The sequence below is a fragment of the Halichoerus grypus genome, chromosome 3, assembly GCF_964656455.1.
Source record: "Halichoerus grypus chromosome 3, mHalGry1.hap1.1, whole genome shotgun sequence".
NCBI classification, from domain to species: Eukaryota; Metazoa; Chordata; class Mammalia; order Carnivora; family Phocidae; genus Halichoerus; species Halichoerus grypus.
The window spans coordinates 175,104,194-175,128,364 of NC_135714.1; the positions used below are offsets into that span (position 1 = coordinate 175,104,194).

Here is a 24,171-nt window from a genome sequence, read left to right on the forward strand (position 1 = left end):
AGAGAGTTTGACTTCTTCTTTGCCAATTTGAATACCTTTTATTTCTTTTTGTTGTCTGATTGCTGTTGCTAGGACTTCTAGTAGTATGTTGAACAACAGTGGTGAGAGTGGGCAACCTTGACGTGTTCCTGATCTTAAGGGAAGAGCTCTCATCTTTTCCCCATTGAGGATGATATTCGCTGTGGGTTTTTCATAGATGGATTTTATGAACTTGAGGAATGTTCCCTCTATCCCTATACTCTGGAGAGTTTTAATCAGGAAAGGATGTTGTATTTTGTCAAATGCTTTTTCTGCATCAATTGAGAGGACCATATGGTTCTTCACCCTCCTCTTATTAATGTGTTCTATCACATTGATTGATTTGCGAATGTTGAACTACTCTTGCATCCCGGAGATAAATCCCACTTGGTCATGGTGGATGATCCTTTTAATGTATTGTTGGATCTTATTAGCTAGGATTTTGTTGAGGATTTTGGAATCATATTCATCAGGAATATCGATCTGAAATTCTCCTTTTTGATGGGGTCTTTGCCTGGTTTGGGGATTAAGGTAATGCTGGCCTCATAGAATGAGTTTGGAAGTTTTCCTTCTGTTTCTATTTTTTGAAACAGCTTCAGTAGAATAGGTATTATTTCTTCTTTGAATGTTTGGTAGAATTCCCCAGGGAATCCATCAGGCCCTGGACTCTTGTTTTTTGGGAGGGTTTTGATCACTGCTTCAATCTCATTACTGGTTATTGGCCTATTCAGGTTGTCAATTTCTAAATGTTTCAGTCTTGGCAGCTTATAGGTTTCCAGGAAGGCCTCCATTTCATCCAGATTGCTCAGTTTATTGGCATATAGTTGTTGATAATAATTTCTAATAATTGTTTCTATTTCCTTGGTGTTAGTCGTGATCTCTCCCCTTTCATTCATAATTTTATTAATTTGGGTCCTTTCTCTCTTCTTTTGGATAAGTCTGGCCAGTGGTTTATCAATCTTATTAATTTTTTCAAAGAACCAACTTCTAGTTTCTTTGATCTGATATACTGTGTTTCTGGTTTCCAATTCATTGATTTCTGCTCTAATTTTAATTATTTCTCTTCTAATGCGTGGCTTAGGCATCGTTTGTTGCTTTTTCTCTAGTTCTTTAAGGTATAGAGTTAGTTGGTGAATTCGGGATTTTTCTATTTTTTTGAGTGAGGCTTGGATGGCTATATATTTCCCCCTTAGGACCGCCTTTGCAGTATCCCATAGGTTTTGGACCGATGTGTTTTCGTTCTCATTGGTTTCCATGAATTGTTTAAGTTCTTCTTTGATTTCTTGGTTGACCCAAACGTTCTTGAGCAGAGTGGTCTTTAGCTTCCAAGTGTTTGAATTTCTGCCAAATTTTTTCTTGTGATTGAGTTCTAGTTTTAGAGCATTGTGGTCTGAGAATATGCAGGGAATAATCTCAATCTTTTGGTATCGGTTGAGACCTGATTTGTGACCCAGTATATGGTCTATTCTGGAGAAAGTTCCATGTGCGCTCGAGAAGAATGAGTATTCTGTTGTTTTAGGGTGGAATGTTCTGTAAATATCTATGAGGTCCATCTGGTCCAATGTATCATTCAAAGCTCTTGTTTCCTTGTTGATTTTCTGCTTAGATGATCTGTCCATTGCTGAGTGGAGTATTGAGGTCTCCTACAATTAATGTATTGTTATCAATATGACTCTTTATTTTGGTTAACAGTTGGCTTATGTAGATGGCTGCTCCCATATTGGGGGCATAGATATTTACAATTGTTAGATCTTCTTGTTGGATAGACCCTTTAGGAATGATACAGTGTCCTTCTGTGTCTCTAATTACAGACTTTAGTTTAAAATCTAATTTGTCTGATATAAGAATTGCTACCCCAGCTTTCTTTTGAGGTCTGCTGGCATGGAAGATGGTTCTCCATCCCTTCACTTTCAGTCTGGATGTATCTTTAAGTTCAAAATGAGTCTCTTGTAGACAGCATATGGATGGGTCCTGTCTCTTTTAAAGCTTTTTTTTTTTTTTTTTAAGATTTTATTTATTTATTTGACAGAGAGAGAGACAGCAAGAGAGGGAACACAAGCAGGGGGAGTAGGAGAGGGAGAAGCAGGACTCCTGCAGAGCAGGGAGCCTGATGCGGGGCTCGATCCCAGGACCCTGGGATCATGACCTGAGCTGAAGGCAGATGCCTAACGACTGAGCCACCCAGGCACCCCATGGATGGCTCCTGTCTTTTTATCCAATCTGCAACCCTGTGCCGTTTTATGGGAGCATTTAGGCCATTCACGTTGAGAGTGATTATTGAAAGATATGAATTAATTGTCATCATGTTGCCTGTGAAGATGTTGTTTTTATAGACTGTCCCTGTAAATTTCTGTTGTAGATCACTCTTGGGGTCTTTCTCCTTTTATAGAACCCCCCCTTAATATTTCTTGCAGGGCCGTCTTAGTGGTCACATATTCTTTCAACTTCTGCCGGTCGTGGAAGCTCTGCATCTCTCCATCCATTCTAAATGACAGCCTTGCCAGATAAAGTATTCTTGGCTGCATTTTCTTCTCATTTAGTACCCTGAATATGTCTTGCCAGGCCTTTCTGGCTTGCCAGGTCTCTGTGGATAGGTCTGATGTTATTCTGATGTTCCTCCCTCTGTACTTAAGGAATCTCTTCCCCCTAACTGCCCTTAAGATGGTTTCCTTGGTTCTAAAATTTGCAAGTTTTACTATTACATGCCAGGGTTGGCCTGTTTTCCTTGATCTTAGGAGGGGTCCTCTCTGCCTCTAGGACTCGAATGTTTGTTTCATTCCCCAGATTAGGAAAGTTCTCAGCTACGATTTGCTCAAATACATCTTCTAGTCCTCTCTCTCTCTCCACTCCCTCCGGCATTCCAATTATTCTGACATTGGAACGCTTCATGGTGTCACTTATTTCTCTGATTCTATTTTCATGGATTCTGAGTTGTTTTTCCCTGGCCTCCTCTTTTCCCTTTTTATCTATTATATTGTCTTCCAGGTCGCTTATTCTCTCTTCTGTCTCAGTTACCCTAGCTGTTAGATTATCTAGATTGGATTGGATCTCATTGATAGCATTTTTAAGTTCTGCCAATTCAGTTTTCATTTCTGCCCTTAGAGACTCTATGTTGCCATTAATTGATTTCTCCATTCTAGCCATTGTCTTCACAATTGCTAGCCTGAATTCCATCTCCGACATCCTGGTTATATCTGCATCCATTTGTAAATCTGCAGCATAAGTCATAATCTCTGAGTCTTTTTTGTTTTGGGGGGCTCCTCCTCCTAGTCATTCTGTTGATGGGTGTTTGAGGGAATGTATAGAGTCCAAATTATTGACCAGAACCCAAGCAAGATGCACCTGTTTTCTTGGAACCTTAAGGTTGCTGGCCTCTTGTTTTCCCAGCCTGTCTTCTGCAGGAGGAGCCTGCCGTGCTGTTACTCAGGTAACCCTGTTTGGGCGAAGTTGCCCTGCGCCCCTGTGGTGGGGGATGGGCTCAGTGGGAATCAGTCTTTGGGGCTTTTGTTCTCTGGTGCCTTTCCCTGGCGGCTTTCCGCGTCTCTTCCGCGAGTCAGAGCAGAAGAGACCGTTTCCAACCCTCTGCCTCAGAGCAGAGAGACCGCAGTCTGTTCTTCAGTGAGTTCTCCAGGCCACACTGTCTCTGTTTCTGTCCGTGCTGCTATAAACTGCAGCGTCCTGCGTTGTGCACCCCTCCGCAGCGCTCCCAGTCCTGCCTCCAGGTCAGGGCACGTCTCTGCCCTTTGTGCTTCTAAAACCACCAGCCGCTCCCAGTTTGCGTGCGCGTGCAACTCCACCGCTCCGGGTTTCCGTCCCGGGGACTGCAGTTCACGTGTGCTCGACTGTGACGCTCGGGGTTTCCACCCTGGGGGTTGCAGTTCACCGGCGCGACCCCGGCGCACCGGGTTTCCATCTCGGAGGCTGCAGTTCGTGTTCGTGCGACCGTCCCTCCCGGTTTCTGTCCGGGGGGCTGTGGTTCTCGTGCGCGCGACCCCGCCGGTCTGGTTTTCCACCCTGGGGGCTGCCCTAAAGTCCTTTCCCGATGCTACTGGTCTGCGAGTCTGTGCCCCGTCCGCAGCGCGCGAGGCTGTCACTCACCGGCAGTGTAGGATCCCCACGTCCAGGCACCCTCCTGCTGCCGTTTATCCTCCGATATCTGCCCGCAGAATCACGGCTCTACACTTCGTACCTCAAAACCAACTGCCTGCGATATTCTGTTTGTAGAGATCCAGATCTTCTTACATCTCAGGCTGGTTTCGTGGGTGCTCAGAGTGGTCTCATAGATATCCAGCTCAATTCCGGGGACCAGTTGAAATAGGGTCCCCTACTCCTCCGCCATCTTTCCCCCCTCCTCTCCCCAAAGTTTCATCTCTTTAAAGCATCAGCTTTAAGTTCTGGATCTTGTCATCTACGTCAAGTCTAGATGTGGATGGGGCTCTTCAGGCACAGCTCCTCCTCATCTGATGACCTATGACCTAGATAGACAAGTCATCTCCCACTCAACACCCACCATACCATGATGAGGCAGGGACAGGAAAACTGCAGCAGACACTCCCAGCCAAAAGATGCTGGGGTGGTAACGGACAACATGTAGAAATCACTGGTCTACTGAAACTACGAAATCTATATCTGAGCACATTTTATCATACCCCCTGACTCAGAGGGCAGAGCATGTTTTTGATTAGGACCCAGTTCTGCTCTCATGAGCCAATCCATTGTTTTTCTCAATTCTTATCTCTGCCCTCTGACTCTATGAGTCATCTTCTGTTTTCCTAATAAATGGCCCATGTTTGTCCCTGAGTAGCTTTCTTAGCCTAATTCATGACTATGCTGGGTTGGGGGCCAAGAGGCATTTGTTTCCATTGTGAAGTCTCTCTTTCCCTTTTACTCCAAGCTGACAGTTGACATTGATGACTTTCTATAAATGTTATACAGGTTCACGCCCCCAAACTCATATCCTTTGGAGACAGATCTCTACTTCAAGAAATTTAGAATTCTGGGAAGAATGTCCTTCATCTTCTTAGAAGCCCTTTGCCTGTCTAAGAGGAGCATCTACAAGACACCATCTTAACTTTTTCTGAGGTCTTAACAAAAGATCTTACAGCTGCATCCTTGATTAGATCCTACCCTTTGACCTTGAGGTCATATTTTATAGCACGCTGGATTTGATTTTTTCCCCCCCGAGGTCATTTACCTCTGACATTTTTTTGGCCAGCTGGAGAGACTCTTCTGAGCCTTCTATATTTCCTTTAAGTTCTGCTTGAAAATTAAAGAGTTTCTTTTTTACCTCCATTTTCTTACAATATCTCATCATACATGATTATACTTAAAGCAAATGACACCTAACATTCTTTCAGGAAATTTTCTCAACAACCTTCATAATCTTACTCGGTACATTTCCTATCTATCATGTTATTTTGGGTGACATTGTTACCAAAATTGTGCTGTTCTTTCTGTACCCAATGGCGGTTTTCCTCACTGTTTTTCCAGCATCTAGTAAGAGTCTCCATGCAACCAGTCTAGCCTCTGCCTACCACCCATTCCAAGGAGAAAGCCACATTTTGGCTTTTGTTATGATAGCAACCCACTTCCAGGACCACATTTTGTATCAAGTATCCCTTTCCACAAAACAAACCATTCTGGAACTTACTGATCTAAAACAACAACAATATATTATTTATCAAGATTTTGTGGGTTGGCTAGTCTCAGCAAGGTAATTCTTCTGTTCCATACCATGTTGACTGTGGCCATTCATTGCGGTACATTCATTAGGGAGCTTGATTGAGAGCTGGAATGTCCAAAATGACTTTACCTGAATGACTGTTGTCTCACTTATGTGACTGGAGCAGCTGAGAGCTGGCTGGACCTCCTCCCCAGCAAGCTACTCTGATGATATAGGGCTCCAAGACAGTGAAAGTTGAAACTATCAATCCTCTTAAAGGCTAGGCCTGAAACCAGCAAATTGTCACCTCTGTGGCACTCAATTTATCAAATCCAGTCATAGACCAGCCCAGATTCAAAGGGAAGAGGAAGAGACTCCATTTTTTATTGAGAGGAGCAATATGAATATACAGTAAGGGAAGGAAATGTTAATAGTTGTGTTAAAGAAAAATCTACCACAATTGCAGATCATGATCATTGCTTTAAAGGAAATATAATGGAGCAGTGAGAAAGAAGGATTAGAACTCACCAATTTAGATAGCTTGAATTGGGGGTTGGGGGAGACTCTCTGAGTGCTGAAGAATAAGAATAAACTGATCATATCATAGTAAGAGAAGAGCTGAGAAAAAAGCACAGATCAATAAAGTGGCCTTTCTAGAAACTAAGGAGAGACAAAATATTAACTTTGAATAGGGTTGTGATAGTGGAGATGAAGTGGTAGAAACAGAATTAGTATTTATTAAGGAGACAAAATTGACGATATTGATCAAAGTGTACATAGGGTTTGAGGGAGAGGAGTAGCAAACACAATGCTTCATTTTCTGTTTTAAGGAACTGTACTGATAACATCCCATTTACTGAGATAGAAAATACTGTTTTCTTTCCTTCATGTATTTTTTTTTTTAATTTGCCTTGTTAGCTGGAGAGAGGGATATAAGATCATGAGTTTACTTTTGAAAATGTTAAATCTGAGGGACCTTTGAAACACTGGGATGGAAATATCCAGTAAGCAATTAGTTTGTGAATACAGAACCACAGAAAATGTCTGGCAGAGGATATAAATTTTAGAGTCATCAGAAATTATGTGTAATTGGAAAAATTCTAGATGAATTTTATATCATTTTAAAAATTTCATTCATTCTCTTGACAAGTACCTATAATAACCTACATTAGTCCATGAAAATAGAGCAGTATTTAATTAAATGTATTTAATGATTTCCTTTTTATCTCAAATGGATTATAATTATTAGCCCCTTATCACAATTTTAGCACTTTTTTTTTCTATTTTTTAAAATAAGGATTCAAGTAATATACAAATTACTGAGAAGACAGGCAGGCAATGATAGTGAAACAGAACTGTTGGCTGTCCATCAATAGCACCATGAAGGCGTTCAAAATGCTTATTGGTTATCTCATATATGAGAGCCCAAAGTTATAGTGGACAGGGCATGCCCTAATCTAAAAAGTACAAAGTGTTAACTATAAAATGTGTGAAGGTTGAAGTGATCCTGTATACAATACTGTATAAGATCAAAATGTCATTTCGAATATGTCTGACTTATTTAGCGATGTGTGGATGACTGAAGAGCCTTTTAGACAAAATGAAGAAGGTAGTTCACTACACTTTACACAAAATCAATTCCAGGGAGCTTAAATATAAAATATTTCAATATGAAAACATAAAAATGCCAGAGGAATATTTGCTTAATTCTAGAACAGAGAGGCCAAAAATGCCATAAAAGCCAGATGCCATAATGAAAGAGCCGATGGATTATAGTGCATGTAAATCCAATGCTCTGTATTAAAATAAAGCATGTGTGCACGCACACACACACACACACACACACACACACAAAGGCAAAGAGAGAAAAATCTTTACAACACACGACACAAAAAGGCTAACATCAAAACATATTAAGACTGCTTAGAAGTCAGTAAAGCAACAGATGACTATCCTCATAGAGAAGATAGAAATGGAAAGATGAATTCCTTCATTCCTCAAAAAAGGAAAAGAAAATGGTCAAAACACAAAAATTGTTCAGTCTCACTAGGAATCAAAATTGTAGGAAGGAAAAGCAAAAAGGAAATAATCGGAACATATAAAAAGTGTTCAATCTCACTATGAACCAAAATTGTAAAATAAAACGAGAAAACAATTTAGCCTACTTAAAAATCATTTTGTTTTAAGTACGCATTTTCCAGTGTTCCACAAAATAGTTGACCTGGACCCTACTTGTGGAGATGTAAGCTTCACAGAACAAAAACATCATCAAAAACAATCCTTTCTGCTTCTGTTTGAACTCACACTTCCAATTCTGAGAATTAACAGAATAATAATTATAAAGTGCACTACACTTGTGCACAAAATGATGGTCATATGTAGTAATAACAAATACGGAATACTTTCCTAAATGATAGGAAATCTTTTAAACAATGTTAGGACATATACATAAAAATATCAGGCAAGATATATTCCAAAATATTCTCCGAGATTAATGCTGGTTTTTAAGATTGCTTTTTCTTTTCTTTTTGCTTATTATTATTTCCTAATTTTTCTATGAATGTTGCAAAGGTTATTTTCTTCCATTTAAAAAATGCATGCATATTTCAAGGATTAATTTAGAGCTCATGAACCATACAGATACACTTACTCTCCCAGAAAAACAATCTCGATGTTGATTTCCCCTGACTTATGGTGGAGAAAATTCCTCAGGAATGCAGTCACGCTGTCAACTGTAATGTTTCCACAGACCACGATGAACCTAGGGAACAAGACTATGTGAGGTGGATCATCTGAGGAACAGAAGTATCTTCCTGTCAAGATTTAGAGATGGACAATTTGCTTAAACCTAGTTTTAAATCAATCTGGTATTTGAACTACCCAGATTTTAAAAATAGAAACACTGAAGATTGCATCTCCAAGAAAGAGAAGAAACATCAAATTTCTGTAGTCCCAATTCATCCCATGTTGGGTATGAATCCAAACATTTGAATTACACATAGCTTTTCAGGAATACAATAATAACTATCATAAGCATTATGTTTTTCATAGTTATTATAACATTATAAGGGACTGGCGCCTGTGTTATTTCACTTGATTTTTTTCACCTGATTCCTGATTGATCTAGTCTTTTTTCAAAGGAAAAACAGAGGCTCAGCATGGTTCACTGATTTTCTCAAACAGTACGGCAGGGTGGCAATATATTCTAGGTTATTTTGGTTTTTCTTCCACATCAAAAATTATCTAGTCCCTACAAAAAAGTGAGTCTAATGGAGAGACATCTGGGACAGGTGCAAAAATCTACGAACGTAACTTTTACAGTGAAAAATAGCTGTCAATTTCCTTGAGTTTCATGCATTTAAAGAAGCTATTTTTCCCTCTATTACTCATTTAAGGAAACCGAAAATGTACTTTCAGCTTAATTTAACCTTAAATTTTCCAGACCTTTTGGGCTACTTTGGCATGTGTTCCGCATTCCTTTCCTGTGATAAATTGGATCAGACTTTGGCTTATCTAGTTCATTTCATTGTTTTCAATATTTGTTTTTCACTCATTTCATTATTATTATTATTATTATTATTATTATTATTATTATTATTTTACTTTCTCCTTTGGACTCCTAGGTCAATCTCCTTCGGACTCCTAGGTCAATCCTTCTTCCAATTGTGCTGAGACAACTCCAAGACAGTTTGTCTTCACTGTACCTGTTTCCTCTATAGCAGATGGAGACTAAATAAAAAATTATTGCTTCAAATTTAAGATCTCCAATCCATTCTCTCCTTCTTAGATGTGAAAACCATAATGGAAACTGAAGTAACACATCACAGAGAAATAGGGTAAAAAAACAACACTAACTCTGTCTCCCTTCTGGAACAGGTATCTGTGACATGGACAAAACAGGTGATCTATGAAGTGTTGTAGAAGATGTGGAAATTGCTCTTCCCCCTAGCAAACCTCTGCCTGTGAATGAGCTCCCATATGGCGTAGGGAGATTTGAACCAACACAACAGAATTGAAGTCATTATTTTAAATTTGAACTGTGGTTTTAATTTGATCCATTATGTGAAGTTAGGCATAAGTTAACCATATGATTAAAATGAATAGGACAGTTAGGAATAGATGTAAGAGAAGAGTTAGTGGTAAGAGATGTAGAAATATTGCTACAATCAATACTTGACAAGGAATGACAACATTATCTGTCATTTTAGTTGACTTACTAAGGGCTAAGCATCTATATAGCAGTGATTATCAAATAGCAAATATTTTCTTATGGTATTTATTTTAGCGCAACCCTCTCAGCTGAATGAAGGACTTGCCAATATATTCACCTACGCCAGGTGATAGGTGTTTAGAAAGGGATATGTGACTACTAGGATTTCTCAAACTATAGAAATTGTACCTGAAAGCTATACTTACTTCTTCCCTTTGACTACTTCATAGGAACTGGTATATTTCCTCTTGTTAGCAAAAAGTTCCACCATTTCAGGGACATAATTTGCAAATAGGATCTAAAATGATCAGCAAATAAAATCTTAGGCGTCTTTATTTTCAAGGGTAGTCCAAAATTCTGATTATAAAGGAGAAAGAAGGTACATAAAACTTTCTCTTATCTAGGAGGGGTGTGACTGTGAACTATTTTTAAAAGGCAGACCATTTTTTCTTCCTTACTTCAACCTTTGGATTTGGTTTAAATTGAATAAAATGCTTTGCAACATTCAAAATGATGAAAGCAAAGACAAGCAGTAAGGCAACCTTCCTGCCCATTTTGTCCTGTAGTCACATCTAACTGCCTTTCAGACTCTTTGAGTTGGTACTACTTGAGGCCTTAGAAAAAAATAAAGCATGTGGGACAGAAAGGGGTTCAGGAAAAATGAATGAAATGAGGGGATGTAACAATATGGACAGAGGAATATCAGTAAGGTAGAATTCTGTTAATGGTTTTTAAGGGATTGAAATTAAAGTCACTAAAAGAAAAGGTTTCCTTTGTCCATGACACACTCCTGAACCAAGTACAGATGTTCACATATCTGAAATAGAATGCTAGTTCAGAGAGAGCTTACTCATTTGGTCTGGAAAGAACAGAATTTTCTTCATATCAAATCTCAAATGCCCTTCTTTCTCTTTGGAAAAAAGACTTTAGTCTGATGGTCAAAGATAAAGGAATATAGGGTTGCTCAATTCAATGTAGAGGCTAATAAGGAAAGTCTGCTCTCCTTTGTCTGCCATCCTCATCCTTGGCAATCAAGCAATTATGTCATGAGCCCTAGGGGATGCAGTTTGGAAAATATGGGCTCTAAATATCTTTCCATTTTCATTTGACACCTGCTCTGAACAATGCAACATTCAATCTCAAACCTATATTGTTTTATTTCTCACCATTAACTACATGTTTTTGGTTTATGTAGCTATATTCAAAGATATTAAAAATATTCTTCACCAAACTCCCCAGAGTGAAAAACATGATGAAGGTCCGTCCTAGGGATGTCTTGGCTACCACATCTCCAAAGCCAACAGTTGACGTTGTTGCCATGACCAGGTAAATAGACTCAAAATATGATATATTCTGTGAATTTCTACCTTTGAGCCAGGGATCACCAGAATTTTCCACCTGTCCAAAGAGAGAAGATTCAGGAAAGTTCTCTAAATGGAATCCAAGGGCAAGTTTATAAAGAATAGACAAAACTCTAGACTAGTTTCACTTAATTCAATCCAAACGAAGTATTAAGTGATTCCCAGGTTGCACTAAAGGGTTTGCGAAGTGTGGGTAGTGATTATGAAGTCTTGTGTTCCTTCATTGTGATTACTGCTGAACTCTGTGGTGACATGTAGCTTGAGCCCACATTTGGAGTGCTCCACTGGGGGACTGGTTGCCCATATCCCTTTCTCTTTATTTGGGCAAATCATAGCATCCAAGAGTCATGAGACTCCAAAGGCTCTCAGATCGAGCAATTATTATTTATTATCATTTTCCACTAGCTCAGGATTATCATTAAAAAAGAAGCACTTAAAAAAAAAGAAGAAGCACTTACATGAGCACTTCATTTCAATGAGCTTAAGCACATGAAGGCTAGAGTCTAAGGAAAAGCAAACAAAAAATTTTTCCAGGTTATTTTCCACCTCCAAAAAAAAAAATCTTTTCCGTGATTAAAAAAAACTCTGAAGAATACTTCCTCTGATTTCTCCCTAAGTCTTCACATTTTAAGAAAACTAAATTTATTAGATTATCTTTTTTATATTAAATAAAATGAGTAACTTAGGCAATGACACTATACTTCATATTTATAGTATATACATAAACATAAATATGATATATAACATACATAATAACTATATAATGTATACAACTTTCCATTTTCCATTTTTAGATTTTTTTCCAAATAGCTTACGTATTTCCTATGTTTTCCATTTCTATTTAGCACAAAAATGATAAAATGTTAGAGATGCCTGAGGAAAGTAGGTTTTTTTGTTTCAGTGTTAAGAACTGAAACAGAAATTAGAAATAACATTGTTCATTCAGGTATTTGATCACTTCTTAAAAGTGACCTTTTCTTAAGTTTTTTTTTTTTATTTTTTTTATTTTTAAAAAATTTTTTTTTTAAAGGTTTTATTTATTTGACAGAAAGACAGCCAGAGAGGGAACACAAGCAGGGGGAGTGGGAGAGGGAGAAGCAGGCTTCCCGTGGAGCAGGAGCCTGATGTGGGGCTCGATCCCAGGACTCTGGGATCATGACCTGAGCCGAAGGCAGACGCTTAACGACTGAGCCACCCAGGCGCCCCAAGTTTTTTTTTTTTTAAGATTTTATTTATTTATTTGAGAGAGAGAGAGCAAGCAGGAATGGGGGAGGGGCAGAGGGAGATGGAGAAACAGACTCCCCACTCAGTGGGGACCCCAACGTGGGGCTTGATCCCAGGACCCTGAGATCATGACCTGAGCTGAAGTGAGATGCTTAATTGACTTAGCCATGCAGGTGCCCCTAAAAGTGACCTTTTCTTAAGTTTGATGAGTAGGTTAAGGGTATGGACTCCTATAATACCTACACCAAAATAAGAAAGGGATCATACATCTATATTTAACTCTCATGGCTGGCAGTGGATTTTGTTGCAAAGTCTACTAATCTGCTTCCACTAACTTCTGTAGTCTTCACTGTTTTCTGAGACTAGTATATTATAAGAAAACCAGTTTAAACCACACAGATTAAGTCATATATATGTATTTGAGTCATATATATTTCCCCAGGATTAAAAGAGTTGCTTGAGATAGTTTCAAGCTAAAACCCCATAGTGTCTTTTATAGCGTCATCTCAGGACAGGGATTCAATCCTATCCTGGCACATTTTATATAAATGAAAACTAAATTTATTTCAACCTGGAAATCTCCTTCAGTGAAAGTTAAATCACGCTTTAAGGTTTAGCTCACTCTCTTTGGGAGTATTTAGTGTTTCATCCTCCTCCCCTCTCTCCCTCCCAGCACCTCTCTCAGATTCGGCAGCCTCCTGCTGGCCTACTTGTCCACTCTGCTCTTCCTTCTAACCATGTGAGCATAGACCCATCAGTCCCAGATGGGAAATAAACTAAGTTAAGGTAAAGGATTATGGACCAATGTCAAGATACTGAATTATTTTCTATTTTTAACTCCATCTTTCAAAACTGAAATGCTATGTTTTAAAACTTCACGTTGTTTGAATAAGAAATGCTATAAAGGAGGACACAAGAATGCTCTCCCATCTCCTCTTTACCTCCCCACCATTTGCATAAGTTATGTTATCTTTATATTGTACATGTGCATGAAGTCTGCAACCGTAATTCCCTCCGTTATATCTTAGTCTATTTCTAATTTATTCAATAATCACCACCTCTACTTTATATCATGGTTTCCTCTTTCCTGAGCTCCTGGTTTTGATTCATCTCCTATGGGGCTGGATTTTATATCAAGATACATTTTTAAAAGGGACCCATGGGTGCTATTTTCTCTTGAGTACTTAAAATGGCAGGATAGGCTATACTTTCGCACAACTTTGCAGACCCTACTCTGTCACCTTTGGTATTGATTGATGTTGACAAGAAATTTGAGGCTGGTTTCATGACTCCCTCTTATATAGACTTTGCTTTCTTCTGCTTGGATTCTCTCCTTATTCTTAAAGGTCAGTAAACTGCTCCAGAATATGATTGGAATATATAATTCAGGGTCATTTTCCCTGGGATACAGTGTACCATCTAACCCACAGATTTTATTTTTTATTTATATGTTTTTATATATATTTATATATAAAATATACTTTTATATATTTATATTTATTTATATTTTTATTTTAAAGCATTTTTCGTGTCCTTTTCTTCAGGAACACTCATTTTATAGTTTGTTCAATTGACATTGCTTGGAGTACCTTTGTTCTTTTCCATGTCAATGTTTTTGCCGCAAACTTGTCCACCATGTTCCTGAGCATGTTTCTGTCACATTGACTACATTTTGGTTCTCTCTAATGTAGTTTTCAGCTCTAGTAATACTTTTTCCTTTTTCTCTGATATCATTCAGCCCATTTTTCCAACTCCTGCTGCTGATTAATAATCCTTTATTTTAAACCTTATATATTTTGCTTAAATTCCTATTTTTAGTTTTTAAAGCCTTTTGTTTGCATTTTTTCTCAAATATGGATGTGCTTTGTTTCTTAACTTTTCCTTTGTTTCCTTGGACAAATTATCTTGTAATTGTTATTCTTCTATTACATTAAAGAACTGTTGTTATATACTGATATGTCTCTGTTCTCTACCACACCTCCTTGCTATTTTTGGCAGAATTTAAGCATGGGCACCATCCTGATTACTTTCTGGTTAATACTCACCTTTTAATCATATCAACTTTTAGCTGAAGGCCAATAAGTATATGTGAAGATGGTAAGCTGGGACAATTATAGCTTTCATTTTGATTTGTCATTTCAAATATCCTTCTCCAAGAAAATCTGCCATTTTCTTTGCTCTGGGATCTAGCTCTTACAGGTTTTCAACAAATGTTGGGGTGACTTACAGTGGATCCCCTTACATCACAAGCCTTCTGGTTGCTTCTCCATCTTTCTCTACATGCATCCTTCATTGGAGGTCTCCTCACTTGGGTGTCTAGATGCCCAACAAGGGCACGTGTTCACATGTTTAGAAAGTTCGAGCAAGAGACTTTGATTCAAGTGAGCCTGGTTGAAACTGTGTCTAACTCAAGAGCACATGCTATTAACAGGGAGCAGCTAGTCTTCCACTAAGACTATTGGTGGCCTTGGGAGAGTGGATTGCCAGAACTTTGTATTTTCCCAAAGAACCCAGAAATCCGAGATTTTATGTGAGCTCACCATAAAAGTGAGCAAGCAATAAAAAAATAGAACAGAAAATACAAACTAATTAGGTCAAATAAAATATGTTGATGGGCCACATTCAGCCCAAGAGCCCTTCATTAGAACTGCTACTGAAGATGAAAAATTCCCATTACCATGGTTTCTCCTGTAGCACTCTCTTGTCTACCATCCTGTGATTACCAACAGGTCTTCAGAAGGACACTGATGATTGCTGCTCCCATGGTGGGCCCATGCACCCAGGTGCAATACTCTAGATCCAGAATCTGCTTGTATTGCTGTGATCTTCTCTCAGGGCAATTTCTCTCCTGCTTGAGGACTGAGGAGGGATACGGCTGGTTTTAGATTTCTTGAAGGTTCATATCATGGTTTGCATTTGGTGTTTGACAGTTTGCTTTCAGCTGAAGATGGTAACTTCAAATTTTTTCTTTTTTATTGTTAATGTTTTAATTAATTTTGAAATAAGGACTCAAGGGAAAAGATGCCTGCTGTATTTTTTGTTTTGTTTTGTTTTTCTCAAAGACCTCTGTTTTTAAGATCCTACTTCAATTTCTGCATTTTTAATGACTGCTCCTCAACTGTCCTCAAGCAATAAAGTCCAGGAGTTTGTTCCTTATTGTTGAAATCTATTTATTATATTTCAGAGGAAAGGAAATAAAGTCAGACACTTCCCACACCCCACCCCTTAGCTCCTGCCTCACCCAGAACATGGAGTGAAGGAGGGACAGTCTCCCATAAAGCCTGCCCTTCCCCCATCCCTCACTTCCCTCGAAGTGGCAAGGTTAGAAAAAAATTATATTATAAAGCTGATTATGTGAGATAAGAATGAGCCTTTCCTACCGGCAAAGGAGGCGGCTATATATGCAGATAGATTTCAGGAGAACTAAAAAAGCCCCGAAGCTCCCCTTAGCTACTCACCAATCCCTCTCCCACAACTCTCCAGCTTCATTAGTGTGAAAATCTCTCACTGCCTTCATTTCTTTGACTTTCTATTCTTTTGTAAAATGCTGCGACCTCTATGAAGATATAGCAATAAGATTCATCTGTTGCTTATTCTTTTGAAGGGTAAGCTTGTTAGATCCTTTCCTGAGAGCAAGTTTTGAAAGTTGAAAGAAGGAACATAGATATCCTGAGTACAGGAAATATGTATTTGTAAAAATATGGGGGTGCAGAAGACCCACAAAGGGGAAGTAAAATGATAAACCTCACACAGTGAGACAGGAGTTCAGAAGATTTGGCTGAATTTTTAAAAGAAAAGATGTTCATGCTGACCAGCAAGATTAGGGAGTTTGATGAGATGCTTACCAGGTGAATGAAACCTGCAGCAGTGAACCAGGTACTGAGGACTATTGATAACAGTTTGGAAAACTTCACTGCATTGCTAGAGGAAGAAAGACAAAAAACTGTCGGGTTCTGACAGGTTCCAGAAAAACACAATACCCCATCCTCTAAAATCTGGCTACTCTTCTGTGCCAGAAGCAATGGTACGCTTACCTGGGAGCATTATTAGAAATGCAGGATCCCAGACCCCACCCCTGATCTATAGATCTACATCCTCTACTTGATTCATATACACATTAGAGTCAGAGATGCCCAGCTCTTAACATAGCCTTTGACACACACTTGTTCAAAATCTTTACACGTTGCTGTGACATTCACTAGCCTGATATTAGATTGTTTTTAAAAATATAAGTGTATCATCATAGAATAAATTTGATAGATTTCTACATTGTCTAAAGTAACTGTACAAAGTGCAGTGTCCTAGGAATCCAGAGAATGGGTTTGCAAAATGGAATTTTGAGTAGATCACAGAAATGACTTATAGTGCTAAACTCATACCAGGATCTTTGAGTGAAGGGGATCAGATAAGCTCCTGTTTCCTAAGTAAAGCTCTAGAGTTTAGTTGAAATTTCTATGGTTTTCAGGTAGGGCCACCTGTTACACAAGAACAGCCCAGTCCCGACTGCTCCATAAACCATGAACACTTAGCAGTGAAATCCAACTGGCCTATAAAATTTGATGCTTCTAGGGAGAACATAAAGACATGGAGATTTTCAGTGGGTAACATTAAACCAAACTGCTTAAAACTTTAGAAGTATTGCTGCTCAAGATAGTTTGGATTTTTTTTTTTTTTTTGAGACATTTAGGTGGCTCTATTTTTGTAAGCAGTTTCACGGCTGCTACTGGGTACCTCATGCTCAGAGAAATTGGTCTTACATTCCTAGACAGAAGAGATGTGATTCATGATAGCAAGTATGTAGAACCAAAGCCTCTGAATTACTTTTAAAATTTTTTTGAGGGGAGGCACAGAATTAAAGTTTAAATGGACTTGTACATCGTAGCTCTGCAAAACAAAGAAGAAACAAACTCTTTCAAGTGATGGCAAAGTTCTCAGCCAGTATATGATATTAATACAATGAGAGTGAGTGAGTGAATAGTATCGTGGGAGCTAAGGGATTTCATGGGATTTGCACTGAAATTCTGATGGGAAATGAGTTGAAGGTTCAGCTTACATTTTAATTTCCTAATCCAAACCAGGAAGTAAGCAGGACTTAAGGCAGGGCTAGCATTTACCTGGTTCTGATGGCTTGGAGAATTTGCAGGATTTGAGGGAGTTCTAGCAGCCGCAAAGCTCTTAAGAACCGTAAACCTACAAAGCAATCAAAAGGAGAAATCTGCCAAAAGGAGAGGGTCACTTCAGGGAGCACTGTGTGTTATAACACCTTTGGGACTATTTATACTCTTCCTCTCCTAGAGATGCTCAAATACAACACACCAGAGGTTTAAGAGCATGACCTCTAGTTCAAGTCCTGGCTCTGACACTAAACAGCTATTGTAATCTAAAGCAGTTCCCTTAACTTCCGTAGTTCCTCATCTGCAAAATGGGAATTATAAGTACCTACCTCATAGGGCTGTTGAGCTAATAATATAAAGCCTGAGGAAGCACAGCTCACGTATAATAAACACTACTTAACATTTTACTCTATTGAACTCCTCTTTAGAACAGGCAATTACTCATAAACCACTTAAACTCCTGACTGTAGAATCTCTGTGATCTGCTCCTCAGTTTTTGCATGATGTTTTACTTTACATAGTTTGAGAATTGGGACCACAAGGAATATTTGATAGGTAATAGATAATAATATAAAATTCCATAAAAACTGATAAAAGCCACATAATGCTCACGTGCTGTCCATGCATCCACATTAAAAACAAAATAATTAAATAAATCTCTAACAGCCTGTCCAGAAAGGATGATTTAGAGCTTTTAAAGACCCAGGGAGGTTTTTCATCTCTTCCAGTCTCTGTGGGATTCCAGCATAGAGGGGCTGCAGGGGGATGGGATGATTGGACCTTGCCTCTCAGGCTGTGGATGAGTCAGTCCATAAACAATAAACAGCTACTGTCACCTACCCTGTATCTGGTATATCATCAGGTACTGAGTTTAAAAAAAAATAAGTTCTGAAAATATATTACAAAACCATATAATCATGACGATAAATTTTTTAAATGGCATTTAGGCTTTAAAGGAAAATGAAGGGTACTTACGAGTGAACATGGAGGATTTTTTTTTTTTTAGAAATTGCTCCTGATTCCCACAACACACTTACCTAGCCAATTACTCTTCAAATAATAAGAAATAAAGGTTGGTGGAATGGTAAAGATGTCTACAATTGAATTCATCTCCAACCAGAACTTGATCTTGTCATCGGCTGCCACAAACTATGAAATAGAAACAAAAGACTCCAAATTCTGTTATCCTCGACAATTTTAAAATGAACATAAGAGTGGCTTTATTCAGCTACATTTCACTCATCCAGTGAAGCTTTGATCTCATTCTATTAGAAACATACTTTTAGTGGGTGTTCAATAAATGAACATGAACCCATTTTACTCACCAGATCTTAACTCTCACACTTCAGAATAAACACTTTGACCTTCCTGCTGCTCCTAGAACTTTCTGATTTATATAATTGCATAGATAAAGCCTCCTATTTGTGAGCAATGAAGATTTAGGATGGCCTTCAGTGGAAAAAGCACAACTATCTAGAAACTTGGCTGGCCAAACCCCATGTCGGAGCTTCCTTATTTAGATTAAGAAAGTAAGCATTTCCAGAGGGAGGTTACTCTAAAAAGATTTTGATGGTCAGTGTGGTCAGAGTTAAGTTTTGAAGGAAGGTCATAAAAATACAGAGCATATACACACACACATTATATATGTCTATATACACATATACATACATATATACACTTGTATGTGTGTATACACACACACACACACATACAGTCTCTCCCATAAACATGGGATGGATAAATACAATGAGATCTAGATCTAGGATGGATCCTCAATAAATTCCTGTGGAACGAGAGAACTATTTAATAAATGAGTATAACAAAAATGAAACAAAGATATGCAAAAATTTTATACAGTTATATGGCACATATGCCATCAGTGGAACCAATGACATTTTCAGAGGCTATTACTCAGGTTTGCTAGCTTGTGGTTATTAGCAAAGCTTTCTCGGTGGTAGGTGGGAAGCCAATAAGGAGGACAGCATGACAGGGTGATGATATTTAAAAAGGAATCATTCTCATTTGCATTGGGATTTTTCGCCAAGATACAGTTTCAAGGGCAAGAGAGAGTTTTCATGCCTCTTTATACATTGGACAATTTAGGGCACAGACCCTCTAGTTTTAGAGCCTGAAAACATAGCCAGATAGTACAACGAAGACACACATAGACCTCTTTGAGTGGCACCTGTTGTGTTCATCTGTTTACTCACTCTTTCCATAGATACTTACTCTCAACCCAAAATAGAAACTAAAGAACACATTGAAAGTCAAATCAATAGGGATGGTTTTGTCTTCATATGAAGAACAGCTTCCAACAGGGCTGGAAAAGAAACAAGAGCAATGTATAAAGATGTACATTTTAAAAGCTCTGACTATACAAGACCAAATGAAGACAAAGAGTAGTCAGTGTTCTATTTATTCACCATGACTGGTTAGTCCAAGACACTTAAATTCACATCATAAGGAAATTACTTTTCCCTTGGGAGGAGAAGTATGCACAAACAAAACCATGGACTGCACATGGAGCTGAAAATAACAAGGCAATTACCTGTTCTTCCTTTCATAGAGCTTATTGGTTCTGTTTCTGCTTTATCAATGAGGATTCAGGGGCATAGAGATTATGTGGCTCCTCTTGGTTTGCAAAACCATCTACCTAGCCAGGACATTTTGGCTTCTGTACTCCTCTGATACAGAGCTACTCTAAGTCAAATGGATTGATCTGATCCAAATTTAAGGAATATTTCCTAAACGATCAGGAAGGAGTTCACAAAACAAAGGCTGTTAGTTTCCCTAGTCTTTCTAAAATAGCCTGACTTCAGTGGCCCTGTAATCCTAATTTTACTTCAGCTGGAAATCCAATGTAATTCCTAGCTAGCTGATCAGTGTGGAGTTCAGATTAGATTGGGTTGTGTCCAAGAAACTGTTCTAGCTTGGGCATAGAAGAAGAGAATGGCTTTAGAGAAGAGCAGACAATAATGTGCTCCTTTATCCCAGGTGAGGTCTAGCATTTTCCTTTCTCAAAACCATCCAAAGTTGTTTGAAACCTATGAGAAACTCTAAAACAGCTACAGAACTTCTGTTTCAACACTTAAGGACTCCAAAGGCATAGAACACCCTCCTCAGTGGAGACCAAGGGTGGAGACCACAGCTGGAGGCTTCTAGTCTCTGAGACTCTAGAATAGACCTGTGTGCAGCACCACAGCCCCTAGCAATTCATGATGACAGGATACAGGGGAAACTTGTGCATTTTTTTTGTGGAATTGGGTGTAGTGCTTCTTGGGTGGGGAACACTTGTCCTTTTTTATGAGTTTGTGTGTGGGTATGTCTAAAAGCATGTTAAGCATTATTCCTGACAGAAAATTCCAAATTAGCTGGCAACCTACTGACATAGCAGACAAGGGTGATTGGGGATTTTACTCACTCAGAAGAGTTGATGAAATAGATTATTAGAGACCCAATGCTTAGTACAAATACAAGGATCACCTGGAAAGAAAGAAAAAAAAAACATGGCCAATGTGCAAATCATTTTACTGACATATAGATGAATAAACCAACCAACAAAATTGTTTTCTCTTTTAACCTTGCCTATGTATATGTAGCCATTTTTCACACATTCATTTATGTTAGCATTCATTCATTCATTCATTCAAGAAAAATTGATTGGACCTTTACTGGGTATTCAATAAATGACATACACCCACTCATTTTACTTATATAATTTAAATTCCCACATACTTTAGTATAAACAGCTTGTCCCTCCATCTGCTCAAGAAGTCCTATCATTTATTCATTCCTTCACTCATCAAACATTTATGAAGTGCTTAATATGTGTTATATACTGTATTACATGCTGGGAATGAGGGCTATTGGATATAGGCTCTGGACTTGAATTGCCTATGATACTGTAGAAGAAATAGTCCCAACAAGTCCATCTAAAGGATAGTCAGGATTTTGACAGGATGGGATGTGCTGTAAGCGAGGAAAAGAAAACAAGTGCTTTTAACACGGCAATGTGCTTGGTTTGTCGATGTAATCAGAAGCTTACCCCTTCAAAACCATCAAGGCATTTGAATAAAATCTTTTGCAGCCTCCATGACTTTTCACGTCACCTTAAAGTAAAGGGGATAAGAAATGAAAGGGGAGCGGGGAGAAGGGTTGCAGTGGGGATAATACTCATAAGGGTCCCACTTTGCAGTTCCCTTGAATTGGGTGGAAACATGTTCTTGAACTGGTTGGTCACAACTCTTTTCTCAGTACACCTCATATGCCTTTATCCTGCTGGGACCCGTACCACTCCAGATGCCTACTTGAGCAGGTAAGAGAAAACTCTCACATGTGACCCAAATCTGGCCACTGGAACAACTCAAGCATTCTTTGCCTCAACAGATAGTGGAAGGTCAGATTACCTTCAGTGTGACAACTTCTGCATAGAGCAGCTAGCTCAAAGACCCCTTATCACAAATGAGCCAGAAGTCAGTCCTCTGTGTCCCCAGCGTTCCAAGAAATGCAAACTGAAAATTCTGAGTGGTACCTCTTAAGCCTTTTTCCCTAGGCTTGACATGAGACAAAAGCACTCCCACACCTCTGCCACACAGAACTTGTTCTAAAAATCCTCTTCTATTTCCAATTTCACTTAATTCTTTTAATGTTTTTATTTAAATTCCAGTTAGTTAACATACAGTGTAACATTAGTTTCAGATGTGCAATATAGTGATTCAGCACTTTCATACATCACCCAGAGCTCATCACAAGTGCATTCCTTAATCCTCATCACCTGTTTCACCCATTCCCCCCCCCACCTCCCCTCTGGTAACCATCAGTTTGTTCTTTATAGTTAAGAGTCTGTTTCTTGGTTTGCCTCCTTCTCTTTTTGTCCCCTTTGCTCACTTCTTTTGTTTTTTAAATTCCATATATGAGTGAAATCATATGGTATTTGTCTTTCTCTGACTCATTTACTTTGCTTAGCATAATACCCTCTAGTTCCATCCATGTTGTGGCAAATGGCAAGATTTCATTCTTCTTTATGGCCGAGTAAATATATACTACATATATACTACATCTTCTTTATCCGTTCATCAGTTGATGGGCACTTGGACTATTTCCATAATTTGGCTATAGTAGATAATGCTGCTAAAACAATGGGGTACATGTATCCCTTTGAATTTTTTTTTTTTTTTGGTAAATACCTAGTAGTGCAATTGCTAGGTCATAGGGTAGCTCTATTTTTAACTTTCTGAGGAAACTCCATGCTGCTTTCTAGAGTCGCTGCACCATCTGCATTCCCACCAGGAGTGTAAGAGGGTTCCTGTCTCCAGATCCTTGCCAGCACCTGTTGTTCCTCATGTTGTTGATTTTAGGCATTCTGACAGTTGTGAGGTGATATTTCCTTGTTGTTTTGATTTGTATTTCCCTAATGATCAGTGATGTTGAGCATCTTTTCATGGGTCTGTTGGCTATCTGTGTCTTCTTTGAAAAAACTCATGTCTTCTGCCCATTTTTAAATTGGGTTATTTGTTTTTCAGGTGTTGAGTTTTATAAGTTCTTTAAATCACTCACCACGATCAAGTGGGATTTATTCCTGGGTTACAAGGGTGGCTCAATATTCGAAATCAACCAACATAATATACCACATTAATAAAAGAAAGGATAAGGCCGTAAGATTATTTCAATAGATGCAAAACAAAACAAAACAAAAAAGCATTTGACCAAGTAAAATATCCATTCATGATAAAAAAACAACAACAACAAAGTAGGTTTAGAGGGAACATACCTCAACATAATAAAGGTCATATATGAAAAACCCACAGCTAATATCATCCTCAAAGGGGAAAAACTGAGCACTTTTCCTCTATGGTCAGGAACAAGACAGGGATGTCCACTCTCAGCACTGTGATTTAACATAGTATTGGAAGTTCTAGCCTCAACAATCAGACAACAAAAAGAAATAAAAGGCATCCAAATTGGCAAGGAAGAAGTAAAATTTTCACTATTTGCAGATGACATGATATTCTATATAAAAAAAAACAAAAGATGCCACCCAAAAGCTCCTAAAACTGATAAATTCTGTAAAGTCACAGGATACAAAACCAGTGCACAGAAATCTGTTGCATTTCTATACACCAATAATGAAGCAGCAGAAAGAGAAATTAAGGAATCAGTCCCATTTACAATTTCACCAAAAACAGTAAGATATCTAGGAATAAACCTAACTAAATAGGTAAAAGACCTGTACTCTGAAAACTATAAAATACTGTTGAAAGAAATTGATGACAACACAAAGAAATGGAAAACCATTCCATGCCCATGGATTGTAAGAACAAATATTGTTAAAATGTCTATACTACCAAAGGAATCTACACATTTAATACAATCCCTATCAAAACACCAACAGCATTTTTCACAGAAATAGGATAGACAATCCTAAAATTTGTATGGAACCACAAAAGACTCAACAGTCAAAACAACCTTGAAAAAGCAAAGCAAAGCTGGAGGCATCACAATTCTGGACTTCAAGTTGTATTACAAAGCTGTAGTAATCAAAAAGTACCAGCACAAAAATAGATACATAGATCAATGGAACAA

At 38.4% G+C, this 24,171-nt stretch overlaps 1 protein-coding gene across 1 annotated transcript in view; it reads right to left on the bottom strand.

Moving 5' to 3' along the window:
* KCNU1 (potassium calcium-activated channel subfamily U member 1) overlaps positions 1–24,171 on the bottom strand; it is a 165,482-nt gene that overhangs the window by 124,215 nt on the left and 17,096 nt on the right. The window contains 8 exon segments of the mRNA XM_036110253.2: positions 8,331–8,441; positions 10,097–10,188; positions 11,118–11,288; positions 16,321–16,396; positions 17,590–17,665; positions 18,627–18,738; positions 19,819–19,909; positions 21,011–21,072. Of these exon segments, the coding sequence (XP_035966146.1) occupies positions 8,331–8,441; positions 10,097–10,188; positions 11,118–11,288; positions 16,321–16,396; positions 17,590–17,665; positions 18,627–18,738; positions 19,819–19,909; positions 21,011–21,072 (791 nt within the window).